Consider the following 19937-nt stretch of genomic DNA (forward strand, 5'->3'; position numbering starts at 1 on the left):
CAGAGAGAGCACTGAGTCTCAGAGGACATGAAAAAGTCCGCTCCAGCAGTCCCTTGAGGTTTTGGCCAGGCCTTTCTGAACCCATAGACACTTCTTTCTTCTGCTGAATGTCAACCTCTGACCTCTCTGCCCTGCCCTGCGCTATGTCAGCCTGCATGACCTACAATCAGTATGTTTTTATTTAGTTCTGCCTTTGAGTCAAGAGTTTGTTGCCCATTTTTCCTAGTGGTGTTTACTATTCTCATCTCCCTTCTGTAGTAAAAACTGAGAAAAGACTTGGTTTCACATCAGCTCCTTCATTCCCTATAGTGTATCTCCTTACATTGCTTGAGCAAAGGCATTTCAGGACTTTTCTGCAGCTGACTAAAGACACCGTAGTGCAATACATGGGTTGATCGCTTCAGTGTGTCTAATTGAATATATGCTTTAGTTCAGAGTTATAGACAGAATTACAACTCAGAATTTCTAAGCTGCATGAGGTTGATGAGCAAATTTCTTTGCTTTCTCCCCGTTTGAAGGTGTAAAGAGCAAAAGTATTTCCTGAGTAATGATAGAAATTCTTATACCTGGCTTTGCAAGAGGGAGCTGTTACTTTTTGGTTTTGTTCATTTTCTTCATCATTCATTGAACATTATGTTCACTATGTTCACTCAATCAGTGCCAAATTCTAACAATTCACAGCTTTTTGCTTTTTTCCCTCCCGAGGATTACACACCAGTACTCCTATACTTTGTGGATATTTAATTTTTTTAGTTTTATTTTACTTTTAGTATTGTGGTAGGCGAGAGGGAAGGAGGGAACAGAGTACATACAACCATTTAACATTTATGTATTGAATATCTATTATGCTTTGGCATTCAAATATTGCTGTTTAATATTGTGACATTTCTGTTAGTTGGACTCCTCATCATTACTGCTGCAAAATTGAAGAGCCCATCAAATAATGACTGGGACTTCTTCCTGCAATTATTTTTATTTTGCAGAGCTCTGTATTGTGGGTGAATAAACACATCGCTTGCAAACAGAGAAGTAGATCAAGTGGGTTGCTTGACTTAAAAGTTATTGGTTATTTAGAATAAGAGATGTAATAATGTCAAGAGATTTTTTTGTAGTTACTGGTTGGTTTTTTTCAGATTGATCACAAATCCATTATATTTTCTTTAGCTTACCTTTGCTTCCTAACTTCCAGTTAGAAGTCGGTTGTTTAATCTGTTTGTATTTAAAATGCACATAGTAAGCAACAAAGCTTTCCTTCAGCAGTTTCCTGTTGCTCCCATTTCCCCCTGATTATTATGTTGAAAGCATTAGTGTAGATGATTCTTCAAGCTGATGAAAGCCTTTAATCTTCAGTCAAACTTTGAATAATGGGGGATGAAGGTTTTCTGATCTGAAGTTACCTTTTACAGTATGTTTCCTTGCTCCCCTTTCAAATCCACTCCAGGGGGGGAAAGAAAAAAAAAAAAAGCTGAAAGAACAGTCACCAACTTTGAGCTACTTGCTTTTTTTTTTTTTTTTAATTGGCCTTTAGGAAAGAACTAATTTGTGTCTTGGCATTTCCATTGTTTATTGCACTGGTGTTATATGTATACAATGTTTCAAATCGTTAAACTGCCTACAAAAAGCATCTGTTAGTTGCATGCTATTAACCTGAGATTTAATTACTGATTCACAGATTGATGGCAAAGTGAGTAGTTCTTCAGACTTACCTACAGATGTCTTTGGCCCTTAAAAAGAACCAATTTATTTTTAGAAATAGTAGGCAAGTCTGTTGTGTTCTGGTATTTTCTGACACATCGGGAATGATTCATTCCTCAAGCTGAGTAGAGGAGAGAAACATTAAATTTATTTGGTGACTTTTACTACTTCAAGTACTCAAAGGTTATTCAAGGCAGCAACATCTGTCCTGTAAACATTTTCCAAAGTTTAAGTTCCTTGTTTTGGTTAGTCCAGAGATTTTTTTTTTTTAAAAAAAATGTAATTATAAAAAACCATTGCATTTTACAATGAGAGCTGTGAAGGAAATTGTTTGCTGTATGAAATAATTTGGCCAGGCCTGTGTTTAAATCATCCAAAAGCTGGTGGTTATTGCTCTGGACTATATACTGTCAAATTTGTTAAAATCAGTTTAGGGACTGATAGCTTTCAGTACTAATGGAATAACTCAGCACCCCTTGAAATTAGTTGGTTTAGATATTTTAAAGTCTGTCATACATAATATAGAATACATATACTAATTGTGGGCAATGACTCATTATTTCAATCAAAATTACCCAATGTCTGTAGAGAAACTTTTACATGCACTGTTTTTAAAGTCTTGCAATGTTTATCTAACTTCTTGTATTTCAACTTTTAAATGTTCTTGGTTTATGTGATGTTAGGATACTTTTGATAATGCATCGTTTTAATTTCTTTGGTGCATTAGTCTAAGAAGGGTATCTATGGTATGGCACATATGTTAACCTTTTCCATATGATCAAAGCTGTCATTTATGATCATAGAGAATCTATGGCCCAGGCTTCCCCTGAAGAATTACAGCTTTGTTATTTACTGTTGCACTTATACACCTGGCAAAATCTAACACCAGGTTGAGTTAATATCCCAGGCCTTACCAGTGTGTTAAGTTCAGCAAAACCTGAACTTCTGAGGAATGAGAAGGATGAGAGATCTGCTCAGTCAGCCATAACTTTATGCGCTGGTTTTGACAATAGCTGATGGAAATTTTCTGCATGTATTCCAGTTGCTTTCCCTGTGTTGATGATAGCTGTCTTGATTCAGAGGACTCTGCGGGAGCAGCTTGGCAGGCTGTGATAGTAGTAAGAAGCGCTCAAGGCTCTCTGTAGGACATGGCTCTCTGTAGGACAGGAAAATGAGCTCCTTTGACTCCTCTGTGGTTGATCAAGGGGAGACATCTGTGGGGACCTTCAGAATCTGCCAGGCTGCCACCTGTTGCTGGGTTATGTAGATAACTGATAGCTGCCATCCTTGGTTAGTCCTTAACTGTAGTGTCAACACTGACCAGGCTTGAGAACTCTTTGATTGAAGTCAGAACTGAAGGGGGCTCATCTTAGAATCATAGAATCGCTTAGGTTGAAAAAGACCTTTAAGATCATCAAGTCCAAACATTAACCTAACACTACCAAGTCCACCACTAAACCAATTAAGGGTAGAGTAATAATTAATTTCATGTTTCTTGGCTTGGTGGCTGGATTATTTTTTAATGAAAGTAAAACTAGAATAGAATCATTAAGGTTGGAAAGGACCTTGTCATGGTTTAGCCCCAGCCAGCAACCAAGCACCACGCAGACGCTCACTCACTCCCCCTACCCCGATGGGATGGGGGAGAGAATCGGAGGAGTAAGAGTGAGAAACACTCCTGGGTTGAGAGAAGAACAGTTTAATAATTGAAATAAAGTAAAATAGTAATGCTAATAGTAACAGTATAATAATAATGATAATAACAATAATAATATACAAAGCATGCTGTTTTGCAGCTGAGATATTCCTGTTGCCGAGTAGTGCTAAACTATATTATGTGATTCCAAAGTGTTCTGCCCAACTTGTGCCTGATGTAGTGAGGTTGGGATTGTAGTTCATTTGTTTGCAGTTCAGTTGTTATAGAATTAGCAAGGGAACTCAACAGGGTGTGGCTCATGTCTACTGCCCCTGTTACCTGTGTGTTACCTGTTCTTCCACCCCTCTCCTCTTCTGCATCCTCTAGCTTCATTATCTCCTGGAGTAAGATATAGGATAAAAGTGTTCTCCCTTTCTCTTCTAATACTACAACTGTTTCTAGCTTACCCTTTTTTTCGTCATTTGCTTATGTTATTGTACAGTAGTGACAGTCATCAGTTTTTATATAAAGTAGCTTTTTTATATTCTCTGCAGCTGTGTTGGATCTCTGAAATGGCTGAATGATTGCTCTCTGTTTGGATGGAGAGTCCAAACTATGCAACAAAGTTGTATGTACGCCAATCACAATCCAGCCTCGCTACCCATGCAGCGTCGTACCCTCCCATGCCCTTGACCAAATGATCTAGTTAGCTTATTCCGCACTAAACTAGTCCTCTCTGTAATATAGGCTTTCAACTCACTCTCCTGCCATGCCTGGAAATGATGTGTACCTTTTTTTAAATGCCTATTTCGGCAGGTTTAAAAGTTGAATTACTTCTGGGTTCTGTGCCACCTTTTGACTGGCAGAGGATAAAGGTACAACAGGGGGATTGTACCTGAGGCAGATAGGCCAGAGCCTGCACGGTGCATATGTAGAGACAATGGAATCACCTACAAAACCAAAGATTTCTTTATTTCCTCCTTCCCCTCGTGACTCTTTCCTCTTTCCTTCCCCACTAAAACAATAAAATTCCAGTTCATTTGGGGAAGGAGAAGAAAGTTAGCATCACACTATAAGGGCAATAAATCCTTAGACTTTGTATTGCGTGGGGAGAGAGGGACAAATGGACTTAGTAAACAAGAAAAGAGCTTCTGACAAAGCAGCTATAATGATTTTGACATTTGGCACTTGAAGATAGGTCAGAGGTCAATAATGTGCCATTTTTATACTGCCTTTCACTGTTGTATTGACGGAGAATGGACAACTTTGCTCTAAACCAGTTAATAGAGGTATAAAGGTTCAGCCTTCCCTTCATCAGGAACAGAGGAAAAAATAATCTGAGCAGCTCCAAGTGGTCTTATCAGTTGATTTTGTAATGACAAGCATGTTTGTATTGCTATAGTGAATCGAATAGTGTGCTGACACTCAATTCTAAATACTTGACCCATAAATTTTGTATGAATTCAAGCATTAAAAAGTTTCTTGAACCTTCCCACTGTAAAGCCTTGATTTTTAGATGTTTGTACAGGCAGCGCAATTGGATGATTGTGCTGCCATTCAGAGGCACCTTGACAGGCTGCAGAAAGGCGACAACAGAAATCTCATGGAATTCAATGAAGGGAAATGCCAAGTCCTCCCCCAGAGGAGGAATAACCCCATACACCACTACAAGCTGGGGGACAACTGGCTGGAAAGCAGCTTTGCGGGAAAGGCCCTGGGGGTCCCGGTGGACACCGAGTTGAACATGAGCCAGCAAGATGCAGCTGTGGCAAAGCAAGGCCAACAGTCTCCCAGGCTGCATTAGGAAAAGCCTTCCCAGCAGGTTGAGGGAGCTAATCCTTGTCCTCTGCTCAGCACTGGTGAGACATGTCTGGAGTGCTGTGTCTAGTTCTGGGCTCCCCAGGACAAAAGAGACGTGGACAAACTGGGGTGAGTCCAGTGAAGTACCATGAAGATCATTAAGGACTTGGAGTATCTATGTATCAGGAGAGGCTGAGAGAGCTGGGACTCTTCAACCTGGAAAAGAGACGTTTTGGGGAGATCTTACCAATGTGCATAAATAGCTGATGGAAGCAGTAGAGAAGATGGAGCCAGGCTCTTCTCAGTGGTGCCCAGTGACAGGACAAGAGGCACAAAGTGAAACACAGGAAATTCTGTTTAAAAATATAAGAAAAAGATTTTTTTAATGTGAGGGTGATCAAACAGTGACACAGGTTGCCCAGAGAAGCTGCGCCATCTCCATCCTTGAAGATACTCAAAACCCAACTGGATATAATCCAGGGCAACCTGCTCTACCTGACTGAGCAGGGGCATTGTTCTAGAAGATCTCCGGATGTCTCTCCCAACCTCAGTGATTCTGTGACTCTCTAAGCTGGGCAAACTTCAACCACTGAATTGGAAGTGTCAATGCTACAAAGGCTATAGGCTTGGTGGAGGGGTTTTGTTTGGGTTTTTTACTGTATATATAATTCCAGTGCTAATATTTAGCTGTTTCCAATAAAAATGCTAGGGAAAAATATATTGCTCCTTAGGAAAATGTAATACTGCAGGCTTTGTAATTCTTCTTATAATTTATTGAGGAAATGCTTTTTATGCAAAGGAAGTTTTTCACAGTCCCTTTAACAATCTGCTGAAATCTGGAGAAGTTTGAATCCTCCACATATGTGCCCTGACCTTTTAGCTGCAAAGATTTTCTGAGTTTCTACCTTCAATAAACAAATGCTCTAGTCAGTCCTGAGTTCTGCCTTGGTTTTCCATTGAATACAAAGTTAAAACACAGACAAACCTACATGGAAAAGAATGGGGAAAGAACTTTATCAGGGCTGCAAAATGAGCCATTTATACATTAAGCTATGCCAGAATGATGTAGTGTCTGTGACTGAAAGAGGTAATTTGAAGCTAAGCTTGAATGTATAACATAGGTGGCACTTTTATAACATTCTGGAAAATTGGGTCCTGATTTTCAAACTAGGTAGTAAAAGTAATGGGTGGTTTTGATTAATTTAGCAATAATTTCTCTGCACCTCTGTTCCAACTTGTGGAATGGAGAAGATAATGCTGTCTAGTCTCACTAGATTAGGTGATGGTTGTGAAGACAAATGCATTAATATTTGTAAGGCGCTTAGCTAATTTACCGAGAGCCCAGGAGTAAATTAATAATTTTGTATTCAGCACAACATTTGTGAAGTAAGTCAGACAGCAGACCATATGTTGAATGGATAGGACAGAAAGAGGTATCTAATAACCACTCCAGAAGTAATTAAAGGATATATCACTTCTGTATGACAGAAGGGCCCAAAGTAATGTTTGGGGCGATATTAATTTTAGTACTAATTTACTTGCTGGTGAAGAACCCAGCTAACCTTAAATGCAGGGGTTTGTGTATAATATAAACAGTTTAACTACTGTTCTCATTATTTTTTTACCATGTCTCATCTAAAGAGAAATTGCATCATGTTTTTTGGTCTTTGAAAGAAGAAATCATCAGATCTTCTACGAATATGTTTCTGCAGTGATCTTTTGAACTTTAAAATTGTCCTTTTCCATGTACCCTGGGTTTATTGCTTTAGTACCTTTTTGAACAGCGTTTGTCTTGCAAATTTAAAATCACTTGCTTTAGTACCCACTTATCTGTTCTCAAGCTGCTTAAGGTTTGTATGGTTTTTTGGGTTTGGGCTTTCCCCCCCCCCCCTCCCCCCCCCCCCCCCGCATTGGATGAGATGACCCTGAAGTCATGTTGTTTAAAAAGAATGACAGCTCCACATCATTTAATTACTGCATGTGGTTGGCTGTTTATGTCCTGATACACATGTATATCAGAGCATTTTAAACATAAAAGGAAAAAATGAAGTGAAAAAAAAAAAAGAATGAATTACTGAGATACGAAAACTTGGTTTTATTTAGCAGTTCTTGTGTTTCACACTGAGTAATAGGCTTTCCTGCTGTGTGCTCATGTATTTTTTTCTGTGTATATCACATTATTAAATCATGTTGAGAGTTTTACAGAGCTAAATGTCTGCCCTTTTCGAGTAATATGAGCTGTTTTGACATGTAAACCACTTAGAAGGCGAGCTGAGCTTTTGTAAGGAAAGCATTCTTAATGTGATTTGTAATGTTAATTTGTTTTGAGATTTGAAGTGTATTTAAAGTAGAACTCACGAATGCCTTTGCATTTTTTAATAAACTTGAGTTGGAATGAAATAAAATGAAACTGTATTAAACAGTCTTATCTTTATAATTTCAGTGGCCGAACTGGAAAAATTCGAGTGCAGTCCCTGAAAATTGGCTTGATGTCTCTTTCTAAGGGCCTTCTGGAAGAGAAGTACAGATGTAAGGAAGAATGTATTTTATAAAATGCTTACTTTATATAATTAAGTCATGTACAATAACAATACACATTGATTGTAGTAAAATTTATAGTAAAACATTTCTTATGCCTGTAGCAAGACAGTTTTCTTGTAAGTAAAATAGAATTGTTGTTTTCATGATCATCCATGACAATGGAGAAAGAAGGATTTATATCCTGACTACAAACTATTGATGTCAATTACGCATGATCATAATGCACAGTATTGTGCTCCCCAAAAGCAAAGGAGAATGTAGCCATGTCGAAGCTAGGTAGTATTCTATTGGACTGATTCTGTACTCATGTGTGCGTGCGTATGTTTTGTTTAGGGAAAAATCAAGCCAGTCAGTGTTGATTGGAACAGATTGATGTGTCTGATAAAGCAAGGAAATACATCAAAATCCAGCAATTGTATTTTGTGGTCTATGAAAAAGATGATCTGAACTCTGAAGATAGTTTTCCAGTATCTGTGCTTCCTGCCAGAATTGTACAATGAAAGTTTAAACAATGTTGATTTAAGTAATCTCACAAGCTTGAGAAATACTGAGGAGTATATAAATATTTCACAAAAATAATTGCAGGAGCAGAAGGGAATTGAATAACTGTGGTGAAACCCCCTGACAAATACAGAACAAGAGATTAAGCACTATATAAGAGCATCATCGGTGATGGACAGTTATGTTATGCACATCATCTTAAAATTGCAATTCTTTGTGGTAGTTTCTTGACACCTTTCAGAAACACATGTAAAATTTATAGAGACTGTATTTGCTGTGTACCATTGGAGCTCTGCAACAGTTTCTGCTTTCCTTAGAAGCATTTGTAGGTAATCTTGTAATCTTGGTTATTAACATTGAGCAAAAGTACAGGTATCTTATGTATTGGGGCATATTTTGACATCTGAACTTGACCCCGTACTAAGACTTTGGGTTTTCAGCCTCCTTATGTCATTTGATATGTCTGTGAATTAGTCCATAACTAAAAGAGCTTGGCGGACATACCTTTCTTGAGTAATGACAACACAGGAAGTAATCTGCCATTTCATGTGAAATAAAAAGCTTTCGTAAATTATAGGAGTTAGGCAGGCTGTGGATAACAGAATAATAACCCTACCAAAGATGGTTTAAAAAAACCCCAAACCTGGGAATAAACTCAAATTAAATTGCTATTAGTAATGAATTAGTGTACTTACAGTTAAAAATACAGGCACTGAAGCAGAACAAGGAAATTACTAGGTCAGGTTAATTTTTATGCTGTTGCTTTATGTCTAGTAGTAAAATAAAATTGGCAGCTGATGGTGGCTGCAGATTCGCATAATCTATGTCAACAAGGTAGGAAGATTGCTGTGAAAAGTCCTAAAAAAAATTAGTACAGAAAAAGTCTCAGAAGGCTTTTGTACCAAGTGATGATAACTTCAACCTGAAATACATCTGAAATTGAAACAGTTGCTCAGCTTCTCAAAGCAGAGAATTAATATTCAGATAATGCATCCATTTTTTTGTTGTTATTACTCCTGTCCTGATCAGTGGGCCAGGCTTTCATATCTTTACTGTCAGCATTATTGTCCTTACAAACCATAAAATTGTCACAAAACAAAACTCATCAATCTGAAAGAAATTTTGCCGAAGGAAGGAAGGAACAGTGTCAAGTACTGTTTGTTGGCCTGCGGTGGCTACGCAGTCAGCGTTTTGGGGTCCTGTGGCACCAGTTGTGTCACAGACTGATCTGTGGTGTGAGCTCTCTTGCATGTTTTGATTTTGTCACACCCTACTAATCATCTACTGTCGAGAGAAATTTTGTTGTATTTATTGAGCTTTCAGATCCTCAGGTGAAAATCATAATGGAAATACTAAGTATTTTCAAGAAAATAAGTCACTTGGAAGGAAGAGCAGTACCCCCAAACATGGGTGCTTAATACAAATTACCTGCCTTCTGATTTTTCCCTTTCTCAGACCAGCTCCTGCCATTTGCTTCTCCTTTTGGCTATATTTCTTCTAAGAAACTTCTGAAGTGTTGTCAATCCCAGGCTTCTCTGAGCATGGCAGTCATCCTATGGTTGCAGTTGGAGCCCTTAGCAGAGCACAGACCATTCCTTAAATGTTACAGTCTTAGAAAGCCAAACTATTCTCAGAGTACTTGGTAGTAAAACAGGCAAGTTTATTGTTTTAAAAACTTTTGGATGAACCCTTCAGTCTTTCGTAAAATGCTTAACCAGACCGTCTGCTCAAGTGTTTTCTACCTCAGCCTTCCCAGAGACCAGTCTTTCAGGGATTAACTTGAACAAACATAATTTCTGAAATTATGAAATTTGAAATAATATGGTAAACTGAAAGGGGACGATAATTTCAGTTTACCAGGACAATTGACCTTCATCTTTCTTGCCTTTTGGGGGAAATCAAGCTTTTGTTCTTTTTTCTTTCTTTAGTTTTTTCTTGTTTGTTTGTTTGTTTTTCCTGTTAAATGTATGTTCATTTCCAGTACAGGTAGGATCTTTTCACTTGACAGATTTTTTTAAATATGTTTTACCAGAGAAATTTCTATGATTTTTTTTTTCTTTAATTTAATTAAGCTTTTTTTCAAGATGCTAGACTTCAGGGTTGACATGAGAATGAATCTTTAATTAAAAAAAAGTCCCAATTACTTCAGAAGAAACATTGAAGCCTCAATTAAAGAATGCCTATTCTTGAAAATGTTTAAAGGCATGCTTAACTTCAAGCACACGCCTGGATGCTCCTCTGGGTAAAAATGGATCTGCAAATGTAATTGAGTAGCTGTGAGCTGGTTACATCTATGCTTATAGAGCAAACAATCTGGGGCCTGTTTTTGTTGGTGAGGCCAATGACCTGGTCTGCCTGTATCCGTGTTATGCTCTCCTTTCTCCCCAAAACAGGGGGGCCACATGTGAGCTATCTGTTGGAAATGATCCCTGACCCTACCTAACTCTTGCATCATTCCTGGCTATTTTGGGGGCGAGAGTCAATCGACTTTGATTAAAAGCATGATGGATATACTTTTAGCAGCTTAATGATACAGATGACAGTGTTCCAGTGCTTGGGTTTAGACACTGATGCGCTGCTCAGTCCACGGGTATAGAAGTAGCCTTAAAAAAGGAAAAGGAAAAAAAAAAAAAGAGGATGCACATGACAGAAGGTAATAGTAGCTTAGTTCCAAAACACTCAGAGCACAATAAACAAAACACTGCTCCTTTTTACCGCTATTTGTTCATACGTTATTACAGGACTTCTGAATACTGTGGAAAAATGGAACATTTTTAACCACTCAATTTTAGTGTCCCAAATGTTCTTGGAAGGTAAATTTCAATCATATCAGCAAGTGTTTGCAACAATAAAAATTTAATTTGCATGTGTGATTATTCACAGCAGATTTTATGCCTGGTCATGTAATCAGGAGACAAACGATGTCTCAGAGGTGTGGATTTCCTGAGGGACAACAGGAATTTTATCTTCCCTCCCTTTTCTTCAGTTTTAGAGGTTGACAAAAGTCATAGCACTGTGTAATAACTGGGAGCACATTTGCATGCATTTTGCTTTTACCTGGGCTCATTTTTAACACAGGAAGCCTAGACTTGCAGTAGAAGCAGAAAACACGCATGGAGTTTTATTTAGTGCGTAGATTTGTAGGTTTGGGGTCATATCATTTAATGCATAAAAACTGTAGGGTTTGAGGTGAAAAAGAAGGGCTACTTGAAAAATCTCAACTGTGAAGCCATTCAATTTTCAAGTGATGTACAACATCGTTGGAATGTGATTTTTTTTTTTTTTTTTTTTTTACTGTTATGTTTATGTTAATTTTCAAACCATTTGGGACTAACACTGTGATACTTTAAAAAAAAAGGGGGAAGAAAAAAGAATGTGCATCCTGTTTGTAACAATGCACATGAACAGATGATGGTACATTTTCGATTTTGCATATTTTTAATTATATTTCAGTGTAACTATGGAGTCTTTCTCACTAGATTCCTTGGAGCTGCTTGGGTGGTTCAGGCTTGACAGTGCTAGGTTTGTGATTTGATGTCTTGGCAACTTCAGCAAAAGACATAAAATATGTGTCGTGGACATCATACTACTAACTATTTTATTACCATTTAGGTAGGAATTTAATAAACTTTTCAACATTTTCAAGTATCCCCTTCTATACCAGCCAGTAAGTACATTTTTTCAGGTTGTCCAGCTAAGTTGCAGTTTGAGTCCTGCTGGCTGTCATCCTCGACATACTAGTGTGAGGCTGAATTGAATTGAAGATTAACTGATTTATTTTTTCTGTTTCTGTTCTTTTTCCTATGGCTCAGATCTGAATAATCTTTTCTTTTGCTTCCCCAATCATTCTTCTTGTCCTTTTGGTAGAGTCCCTTATACAGTTTAGTCTTTATATCAATGTATTTCATGTATAAACTCATATAATATGTATGTACATATTAACAAACTTCATTTATAAGAATTTGTGGCTTCTGACATTGCTGGTGTGTGACATATGAGGTCCCTTTTCCCACTGGTGAGTATGGTGTCTGGGTGCACCCTGTCAGACCTAAAATGAGCTCTCCTCCCATATGTCTGCCACTTGAGAGCTGCTCTCCCCATGCCTCCTTTGCCAGGGAACAGCTTGTGGGTTACTTTAAGGAGGTAGGCCAGAGAGCAAGAACATTTTGGCTTTCCATGCCTTTAGTTGAGGAGCTTCTCCATCCTGTGTGTCACATCGAAGGCAATGAGGGTTTTGGGAAAAGAGGATACCATCCATGAACTCCCTTGCATTTGGACACTCATTGGTTATGGCACAGCTGCCAGTGTGAAGTTTTATTTGTTTTTTAAGTGGAGTGATGTGGAGGACTTGAGCTCTTCGAAGGTATTTGCTGATTTCCTGCTTAGACCAACCCTAGCTGATCACTCTCCCTACTCCCTCTCCTGCCACATCATTTTTCCTCTATTTACTAGCTCCCCAATCAACTGAAGGTTTAGGGCTTGGGAAATTACTTCATGTTCCTCCCAGCTACAGCAGTTAATGAATTGTTCTTCTTCTAGTGCCTGTTTCCACTGTAGACTGATGCAAAGAGAAGGAATTAAACAGGCTTTTTTTTTTTTTTTTAAATCCTATCAGGATTTTTAAACTGACTCTTAGAAACTGGAAAACTATCCCAACTGCAGCTGAAGAAGCTAGCCAGGATCTGGGATTGCCAAGATGAGCCTGCAGTCATGCAGTACTAGTTCTGTCACCGCTGTTGTCTGTGTTTTGGTTTTGGTTTTTTTTCCTCACCACTGAGTGCTGAAGATGCTGTAGCATTTGTTTGACTAGGCAAGAAAAGGGCGAGAAACTGTAAAAATTACTTCAGTCATCTGGATTTCTATTTTGGGAAAACCTTTTCTTCCATCTCAACCTCCTTTGCCAAGGAAAAGAATATGGCCAGACTTTCTGAAGCACGCTGACAAAGTTTGACAGTTGCTCCAAATGAAGGGCAAAACAATTTACAGAGTGTAATAAAAGAGTTTCTCTTAAATGTTTCTGAACAAAGCTTGTCTGTTTCTCAATCAGAAGTGCAGTCAGACTGAATTTTCAAATTTAATTTATTTCTAATCTATTAATGGTTGTTCTGGTAGGAAACATGAAAAATAGGGGAATAGTATAAATGGATTTTTTTTTTTCTTTTAGATTACTTGGAGCTTTAATCCAAGCCAGCGACTGAGTGCAAAAGGGGAATGTAAAAGCCAATTGGAATGAACACAAAGAATTCACCTCCATTTCTTCTATAATTTATACCAATCACAGAATTTAAAAATATTTCTCGGATGAAGTCAGTGTTTAAGATATTTTAAGGAGAGCTTAATTTTGTGACTAAATATTAATGTACACAGCTACACAGTTCATAAATCAAGGATTGTTGGCAGAAACATGTTAAAAATTTTAGTTGAAAGTTTTAACAATTAAAAATGTCCAATCAAAGAAATGTATTAAGAAAGCACTTCAGAAATATTTTCTGTACTGCAGACAGGCCCATTAATTCGGTGCTTTACTTTGACTCTTAAGTAGGTACAAGCAATATCTTTCTTCCCAGTAAGTGTCTGTATCTGGAAGAATTTTCTTGATCCTTTCAGCCTCAATTTTTTCTGTTGTTACGGTCATCCCAGAACGTCTGCTTATATTGCAGGGCTTGACACCTACCTTAGGAAAAGGGAATCAGTAAAGGGAAAGTATGTGGAAGCAGATATGGTTATCCAGGAAGCAAATGTGATTAACATTAAGCACAAGTTGTCTTGCTGGATGCTGCTCTTGCTTTAAGCTATTTCACATGGCCAGCAGTGACTTGTGGTAATTTCTAGTCTCATTTCAGAGCAAACGTGCTTCTGTCCCCAACCAACCAAAGGATGGCATAGATTTTAGCATCAGATATGGATTTCTGAAATATTATTTCCTTCTTCCCTAGTGATAACATAGAAAACTTAGTAAATATTAAGGCGGCAATGTGGTAATGATGGATTAGAACAAAAAGCTGTTCTGATTTTGTGATATCTCTCTTGTTTTGTCACACAGCTACTCATAGGTAAAACAGGAGCTGCAATGTACAGTTTTGTCAAGAGATGCCATAAGAAGCTGTATAGTTTCATTCATTTGGCGTTACTTTTCTCATTTGTATGGTTACAGATCAAGAAAATGTAGTCAAAGTAATCAAGATTAGATGAGGGTAAAATATTTTAAATGGGACAGTGGCCATCTGTAACCACGTCTGGATTACAAAAATTATAAAGCTCGAGCTGCAGCATTGCTGAATAAAAGGGAGTGTACATGGAAATTAAATGAGCCGGTGCCTCTTCTTGGTGTTGCAGATCTCTTCAAGGAAGTGGCAGGCCCCACAGAAATGTGCGACCAGAGGCAGCTGGGCCTGCTGCTTCATGACGCTATCCAGATCCCGCGGCAGCTTGGGGAAGTGGCAGCCTTCGGTGGCAGCAACATTGAACCCAGCGTGCGCAGCTGCTTCCAACAGGTAAGATAACGGAGACCTTCATGTGAAAAAAACCTTCTCGCAGTAGTCTTAAGATTCACTTTTACATGGTGCAAAGAGAGGCATTTAAAAACATCTGTTAAGTTTTTGAACAGAAATGAATATGCTCCTGCAACTAAATGTGGGAAGTTATTGTGAAAATGCAGCTGTAAAAGATGGTTTATGGTTTAGGAGAGGATCAAACAATTTACTTTTTAGCAAAAAGAATATGTAAATCTTCGTGGTTTTGACAATATTGGCTGCTCTAAAAGCTGTGAAAAAATTTTTGTAGCAGCAAATTATCCTGCTTTGCATCATTCAGAGCAACCTGATACAGTGAGAACAACATGCTTTTCCCTGCTGGAACAAGTCATGATCTCAGCAGAACAAGAGAATGATGTTGATAGTAATTTTGGACCTGATGCATCAGGAAATTATTTAGCATTATTTTACTGGCAAAAGAGCTTGCAGTTGCACAAAACTTCAAGCATAGTCATTTATATATTGTGAGCCTTTATGCAGCAGATCAGAACATGGAATAAAGGTGTCTTATAGCCTGCTGTTCAGCTCCACACTACATGCAGGGGGTTAATGAGGCTACAAGGAGTGTCTGTTTAAAGAAGATGAGACTTAAAAATAGGATGTCGTAATGGAACACAACCTAACTTGGATTTTGTCAAGGAAGCCTAAGGCTCTGATGTTTGCTAGTGATAACTGTACTGCTTGAGTGTGTTATTTCTATGAGAGTGGCTGCTTTGAGCATTGTCAGAAATTATGTATGGATTAAAAATTCACTATGGCATATATAAAACTACTGACTTTAATATTTCTGATTTTATTGAATCAAACATTAAATGTTATCATGAACTTTTACAGCATTTTTCTTTTGCCATTCTTTCATAGACATTTCTACATTTTCATCCAGTGCTTTGAAAAATTCAGTTGTGCTTGCTTTTTTCAGAACTGTTAGATTAATTTGTGGACTCTGAGATGATTGGAATTGGAAGAGTGTTTGTCCAGATCATGAATAATTTGGTAGATACTTATGGACGTTGGTTTGACCAATTAACCATGTAAAACTTCCTCTGAGGTTTTAACATTGCTGCTTGAGACAGTAAGGCATGGTGCTTCACATATCTATCACTGGCCTCAAGTGGTTCAAGTCATAATGAAATAAATTATTCATTTGTTGGCAGACTTTTTCTGTCACAGAGGATTGATCTTTATGTCCCTCAAGGATCTGCCCCATCTCCCATGCTGTTCAATTATGGGTGCGGGGTGCTAGCAAGGGAGTGTTTAAATACTTCATGTGATATTATGATTATACTGATGATGAGGTTGCATCCCTTGTCTCACATGAATAGCTCAAGTTCAGTCCCTGGTCATTAAGAGAGCATAGAGAAAGTGTGCAGCTGCATGACAGTTACCTCAGCCAAGTGAAAACAAGTATTTTGCTGGTGGGGAAAGCACGTTATTCTTTTTTTTTCATGCCGCTCCCTCTTACTGGCAAAAATTGACTTGGGCTGTGAATAGGTTAAGAAGCGTAGTGTTGCTCCATGTCACATGTTACCATTTAAGCATAACGTTCATTTTAAGTTGTGTTCTATTACTTCCAGTGAACTCAGAAAGATGACCTCTGTTCTTATTGCTGACAGTACCTTTACAGCTTGGCTCCTCTGGTGTTTGCAACTTAAAGAGAATGTGGAAGCATGTCTGTTTGCTTCTTAAAACAATCATACTAATACTTTAGCTCTGCTGTATCTTTGCAGTGATTGCCTGTAAGTGGCAGATTTCTTTCTCTCTCATTATTTATTTATTTACCTGTTTGTTTATTTGTGTGTGTATTTCATGTGCTAACTTGAAAGAATACTATGGGTTCAGAATACAATAAAAAAAATTTCATGACTCTCATGGCAATTAGTAGACACATGCAAGCACTGCTGACTTTTAGCAGTCTTGCATCAATCTTCATTCAAAAGACAACCATGTCTTTAGCATGTCTGAACTGCAGAACGCTTCCCTTTCATGCTCCCTTACTGCTTTCTCCTTTCAGTTCAAAGATGGCTTTACTATGGACTCCATCTTTGTTACCATCTGTCTCCTCTATCACAGCTGTTTAGTCCTCTGTATTCTTACTGACTAACTTGTTTTCTTTATTTGAATTTTAATCGAGGTTGTTTCTTGTATCCTGTAACTGGTTTTACATTAACCTGGCATGGAAAGCATTGACACAGGTTCTTTTTGTGGGTTTTGTTTTTTTTTTCCCTCTCCACAGAACCACAATAAGCCAGAAATAACTGTAAAGCAATTTATAGATTGGATGCGCTTAGAGCCACAGTCTATGGTATGGCTACCAGTTCTACACCGTGTGGCAGCTGCTGAAACAGCAAAACATCAGGCCAAGTGCAACATCTGTAAGGAGTGTCCTATTGTTGGCTTTAGGTAAGAGAAGGGGAGTTGGGTTCTAGGTTTCTCTGCAAATATCCATACTTTTGTGTCTTCCAACAAGTACAATTCTTTCTGTTTGTTTTTCCACCATTTTCCTGGTTTAAGATGGGATCTGCCACCCATGGTGAGGCCACGGTGCGGCCTGAGCTAGTGCATTTCTGGCTCCTGCAGTACCGCTGTTAGACATCCAAAGGTCCTCTGACTGACAGGTGTGCAGGGTGGGCTGTCAGCATGTATTTTGGCATTGGGGGATCCAATAGGTAGCAAATGAAGTATAAATGCACCCCATGTGTTCTGTAAGCACAAGACTAAAAGGAACTGATCAGTAAGAAAAAATGTGGGCTGGCTGGCTGCTCTCCTGCATAAGGCTTGGGAAACTAACTTATGCCAGGCAATATTAAACACCCTTCAGCAGCAATCTTTCCTTGCTTAGCACAAACAGTGATATGTTACTGTGATGAGACTTGCACAGTTCCTGTCTAAAGCATCAAACAACCTAACTTTCATCTGTTTAAAGGAAGCTGTGAATTCTAAAAGAAAAAATGACGCCAGGGATATTTTCCAGGTTATCGTCCTAAACTGTGTGATTTTACTATGAATTACCACCATGGGGCATGAGATAGTTGGTACCTTTACTGAGTACTGTTACAGCTAACATGCTGTATGAACTGATTGCTCCAGTGTATAAAATAATGAGGGGAAAAAAAAGAGTTGGGACTAGACCTAAACATAACTGGGTTTTTCCTCTGCTGTGGTCATGAAGTGTATTATTTAGGGACGATATAAAGCAGTCTTTCTTTGTAAGTGATTCTAAGACTTCTCTTTAGGTATCTAGGCAGATGAGTAACTTTTGTTCCCCATGCTTTCCGTTTCTCCTTCTTTCTGTTATTTTAAAGGATAATAATATGAATCCTGAGGTCAGATTCATCTCACCTAGCTTTAGGCATGCTGGCTTTAGTCAGTCTTACAAGACTGAGGTAGCAACCCTCTTCTTTTACTATAAATACAGATATGTGAGTACTTCCAAAAGTAATTGATCTGATCAAACTTTGTTGCTTGTCTTAAAAGGAGATTAAATTCCTCTAAACATTCCTATTTTTCTTAATTAATGCTTGAGGAAGCGTAGGGTGACAAAGCTCCAGCTGAGAGATATCTTTTAGATGCCTAAGTTGGGGCTAATGAATCTTGTCTGTACTGAAATACTTTGTGTGGAGAAGGAGGGCATAGAGCTAGAAAAGAAGGGAAGACAAAAGAATGGCTCATTCTAAATAATTTCTACAGTGAAGTTAGAGATCTGCAACAACAAAAGCATGTAGCATCTTAGCAGAAGGTAGATGTGGCCATTTAATACACAGGCTCTGACTAAAGATTATAAACAGTTGCATCAGCATCCTTAAAAGTGAACCTTTACATTTATAGACACATATTGTCTTGCAAAACAAAACATAAAACTCCGCAGGGGGAAAATGTGAATTGGTAGTGAAAACTGCTCTCAGGAAGTAATTTAATTTAAACTTTAACTATTCAGTAGCTATTCAGTTTGGTTCAGTTAGCTCATTTTAGTTTCATACAAATGATATAACCTCATCCAGTCAGAAGAACCATACTATAAAAACAGTGGGTGGAATACGGAATTGAATTGTTGCTTTAGTCAGCTTCAGTTAAAAAAAAAAAATCGTGCTCCTGGTGGCTACATTTAATACGAGGGATACTGTATAAGTTTGTAACCTTGTTTATACCTATACATGCTCTTAAAAAACAAAAGTAAGTGAATCAATGTAATTTTTAAACTTAATTTTATATTATTTTTATAATTCATAAATTCTCAAGGGTTTTATTTTCTGAAACGTGTTTAGAATTTCTGAGCATCAAAATGATGTAAAAACATTTAAGGTAACTGGTACATGTGAAAACATAAAAGTAAACCAGTCTGATTTATGTTTTTTTCTGAGATACCATCTGAATACTAAAGAGAGGAAAAGAAAAACTAAAACAATATAGTTTTAAGTCAGTTTGAACTTTAGAATTATAAACTCTTCACGCTCCATTTGCGAAGCTGATGCCTGTAAGATTTTCTGCTTCAAAGCAACTTGGGCAACAGATGATTGCCATTGGCTCTCTATATGGCTATAGGAGGCAGGAATTTCTTTTAAGTACTCACCGAGGTGACCTGTGTAGTGTAGGAAGGTTGTGTGAAGCAGACTGAGGGCTGTGGGTTTCCTGCGTCCCGTGCAGCTGCTGCAGTGGCACTGGTGCCCCTGGGTCTGCAGCTGTGACGAGTGTTGGCCGTGCCCCGTCCCGGTCGCGCACACCCATGCGCTTCAAGGTACTTTCTAAGCTAATCCCAACAAGCTCACTGTGTCCTTGTGTTGCTGCTGCTGAAAAGCAGATGACACTGTTTCGGAGAATAATTTGCCTCGTGAGGCTTAATTACCAGTAAATATTAGAACTAAATCTAGGAAGTTCTAATCACTTTGTTCAATGTCCCCATAGGTACCGGAGCTTAAAACATTTCAACTATGACGTCTGCCAGAGCTGTTTCTTTTCTGGCCGTACAGCAAAGGGGCATAAATTGCATTACCCAATGGTGGAGTATTGTATACCTGTAAGTACCAATTTACTGACCATTCCTAAGGGATTGGTTTTGCACTATTTGAGGTCTGAATTTTTTTCCATCTTTTGTCACCTAGATATTTTGCCAGGATTTCTTTTCATATCTTTAGTAGGGCCTGTCTTCCTGCCTTTCTATTTGAAAGTCATCAGGGCCTTTGCTAGTGCTGCTGATTTTATGTGAGCAGTGTTTGGATTCTGTAGAAATGAGTAAA

At 38.2% G+C, this 19937-nt stretch overlaps 1 protein-coding gene across 1 annotated transcript in view; it reads left to right on the forward strand.

Annotated features, from left to right (window-relative positions):
• Positions 1-19937, forward strand: part of UTRN (utrophin) — a 408114-nt gene that overhangs the window by 348274 nt on the left and 39903 nt on the right. Inside the window, exons 62-65 of the mRNA XM_075707799.1 lie at positions 7575-7660; positions 14510-14667; positions 16940-17106; positions 19606-19717. Of these exons, the coding sequence (XP_075563914.1) occupies positions 7575-7660; positions 14510-14667; positions 16940-17106; positions 19606-19717 (523 nt within the window). The remainder of the gene's footprint in view (positions 1-7574; positions 7661-14509; positions 14668-16939; positions 17107-19605; positions 19718-19937) is intronic.

This window comes from Pelecanus crispus, chromosome 3 (genome assembly GCF_030463565.1).
Source record: "Pelecanus crispus isolate bPelCri1 chromosome 3, bPelCri1.pri, whole genome shotgun sequence".
Taxonomy (NCBI): domain Eukaryota; kingdom Metazoa; phylum Chordata; class Aves; order Pelecaniformes; family Pelecanidae; genus Pelecanus; species Pelecanus crispus.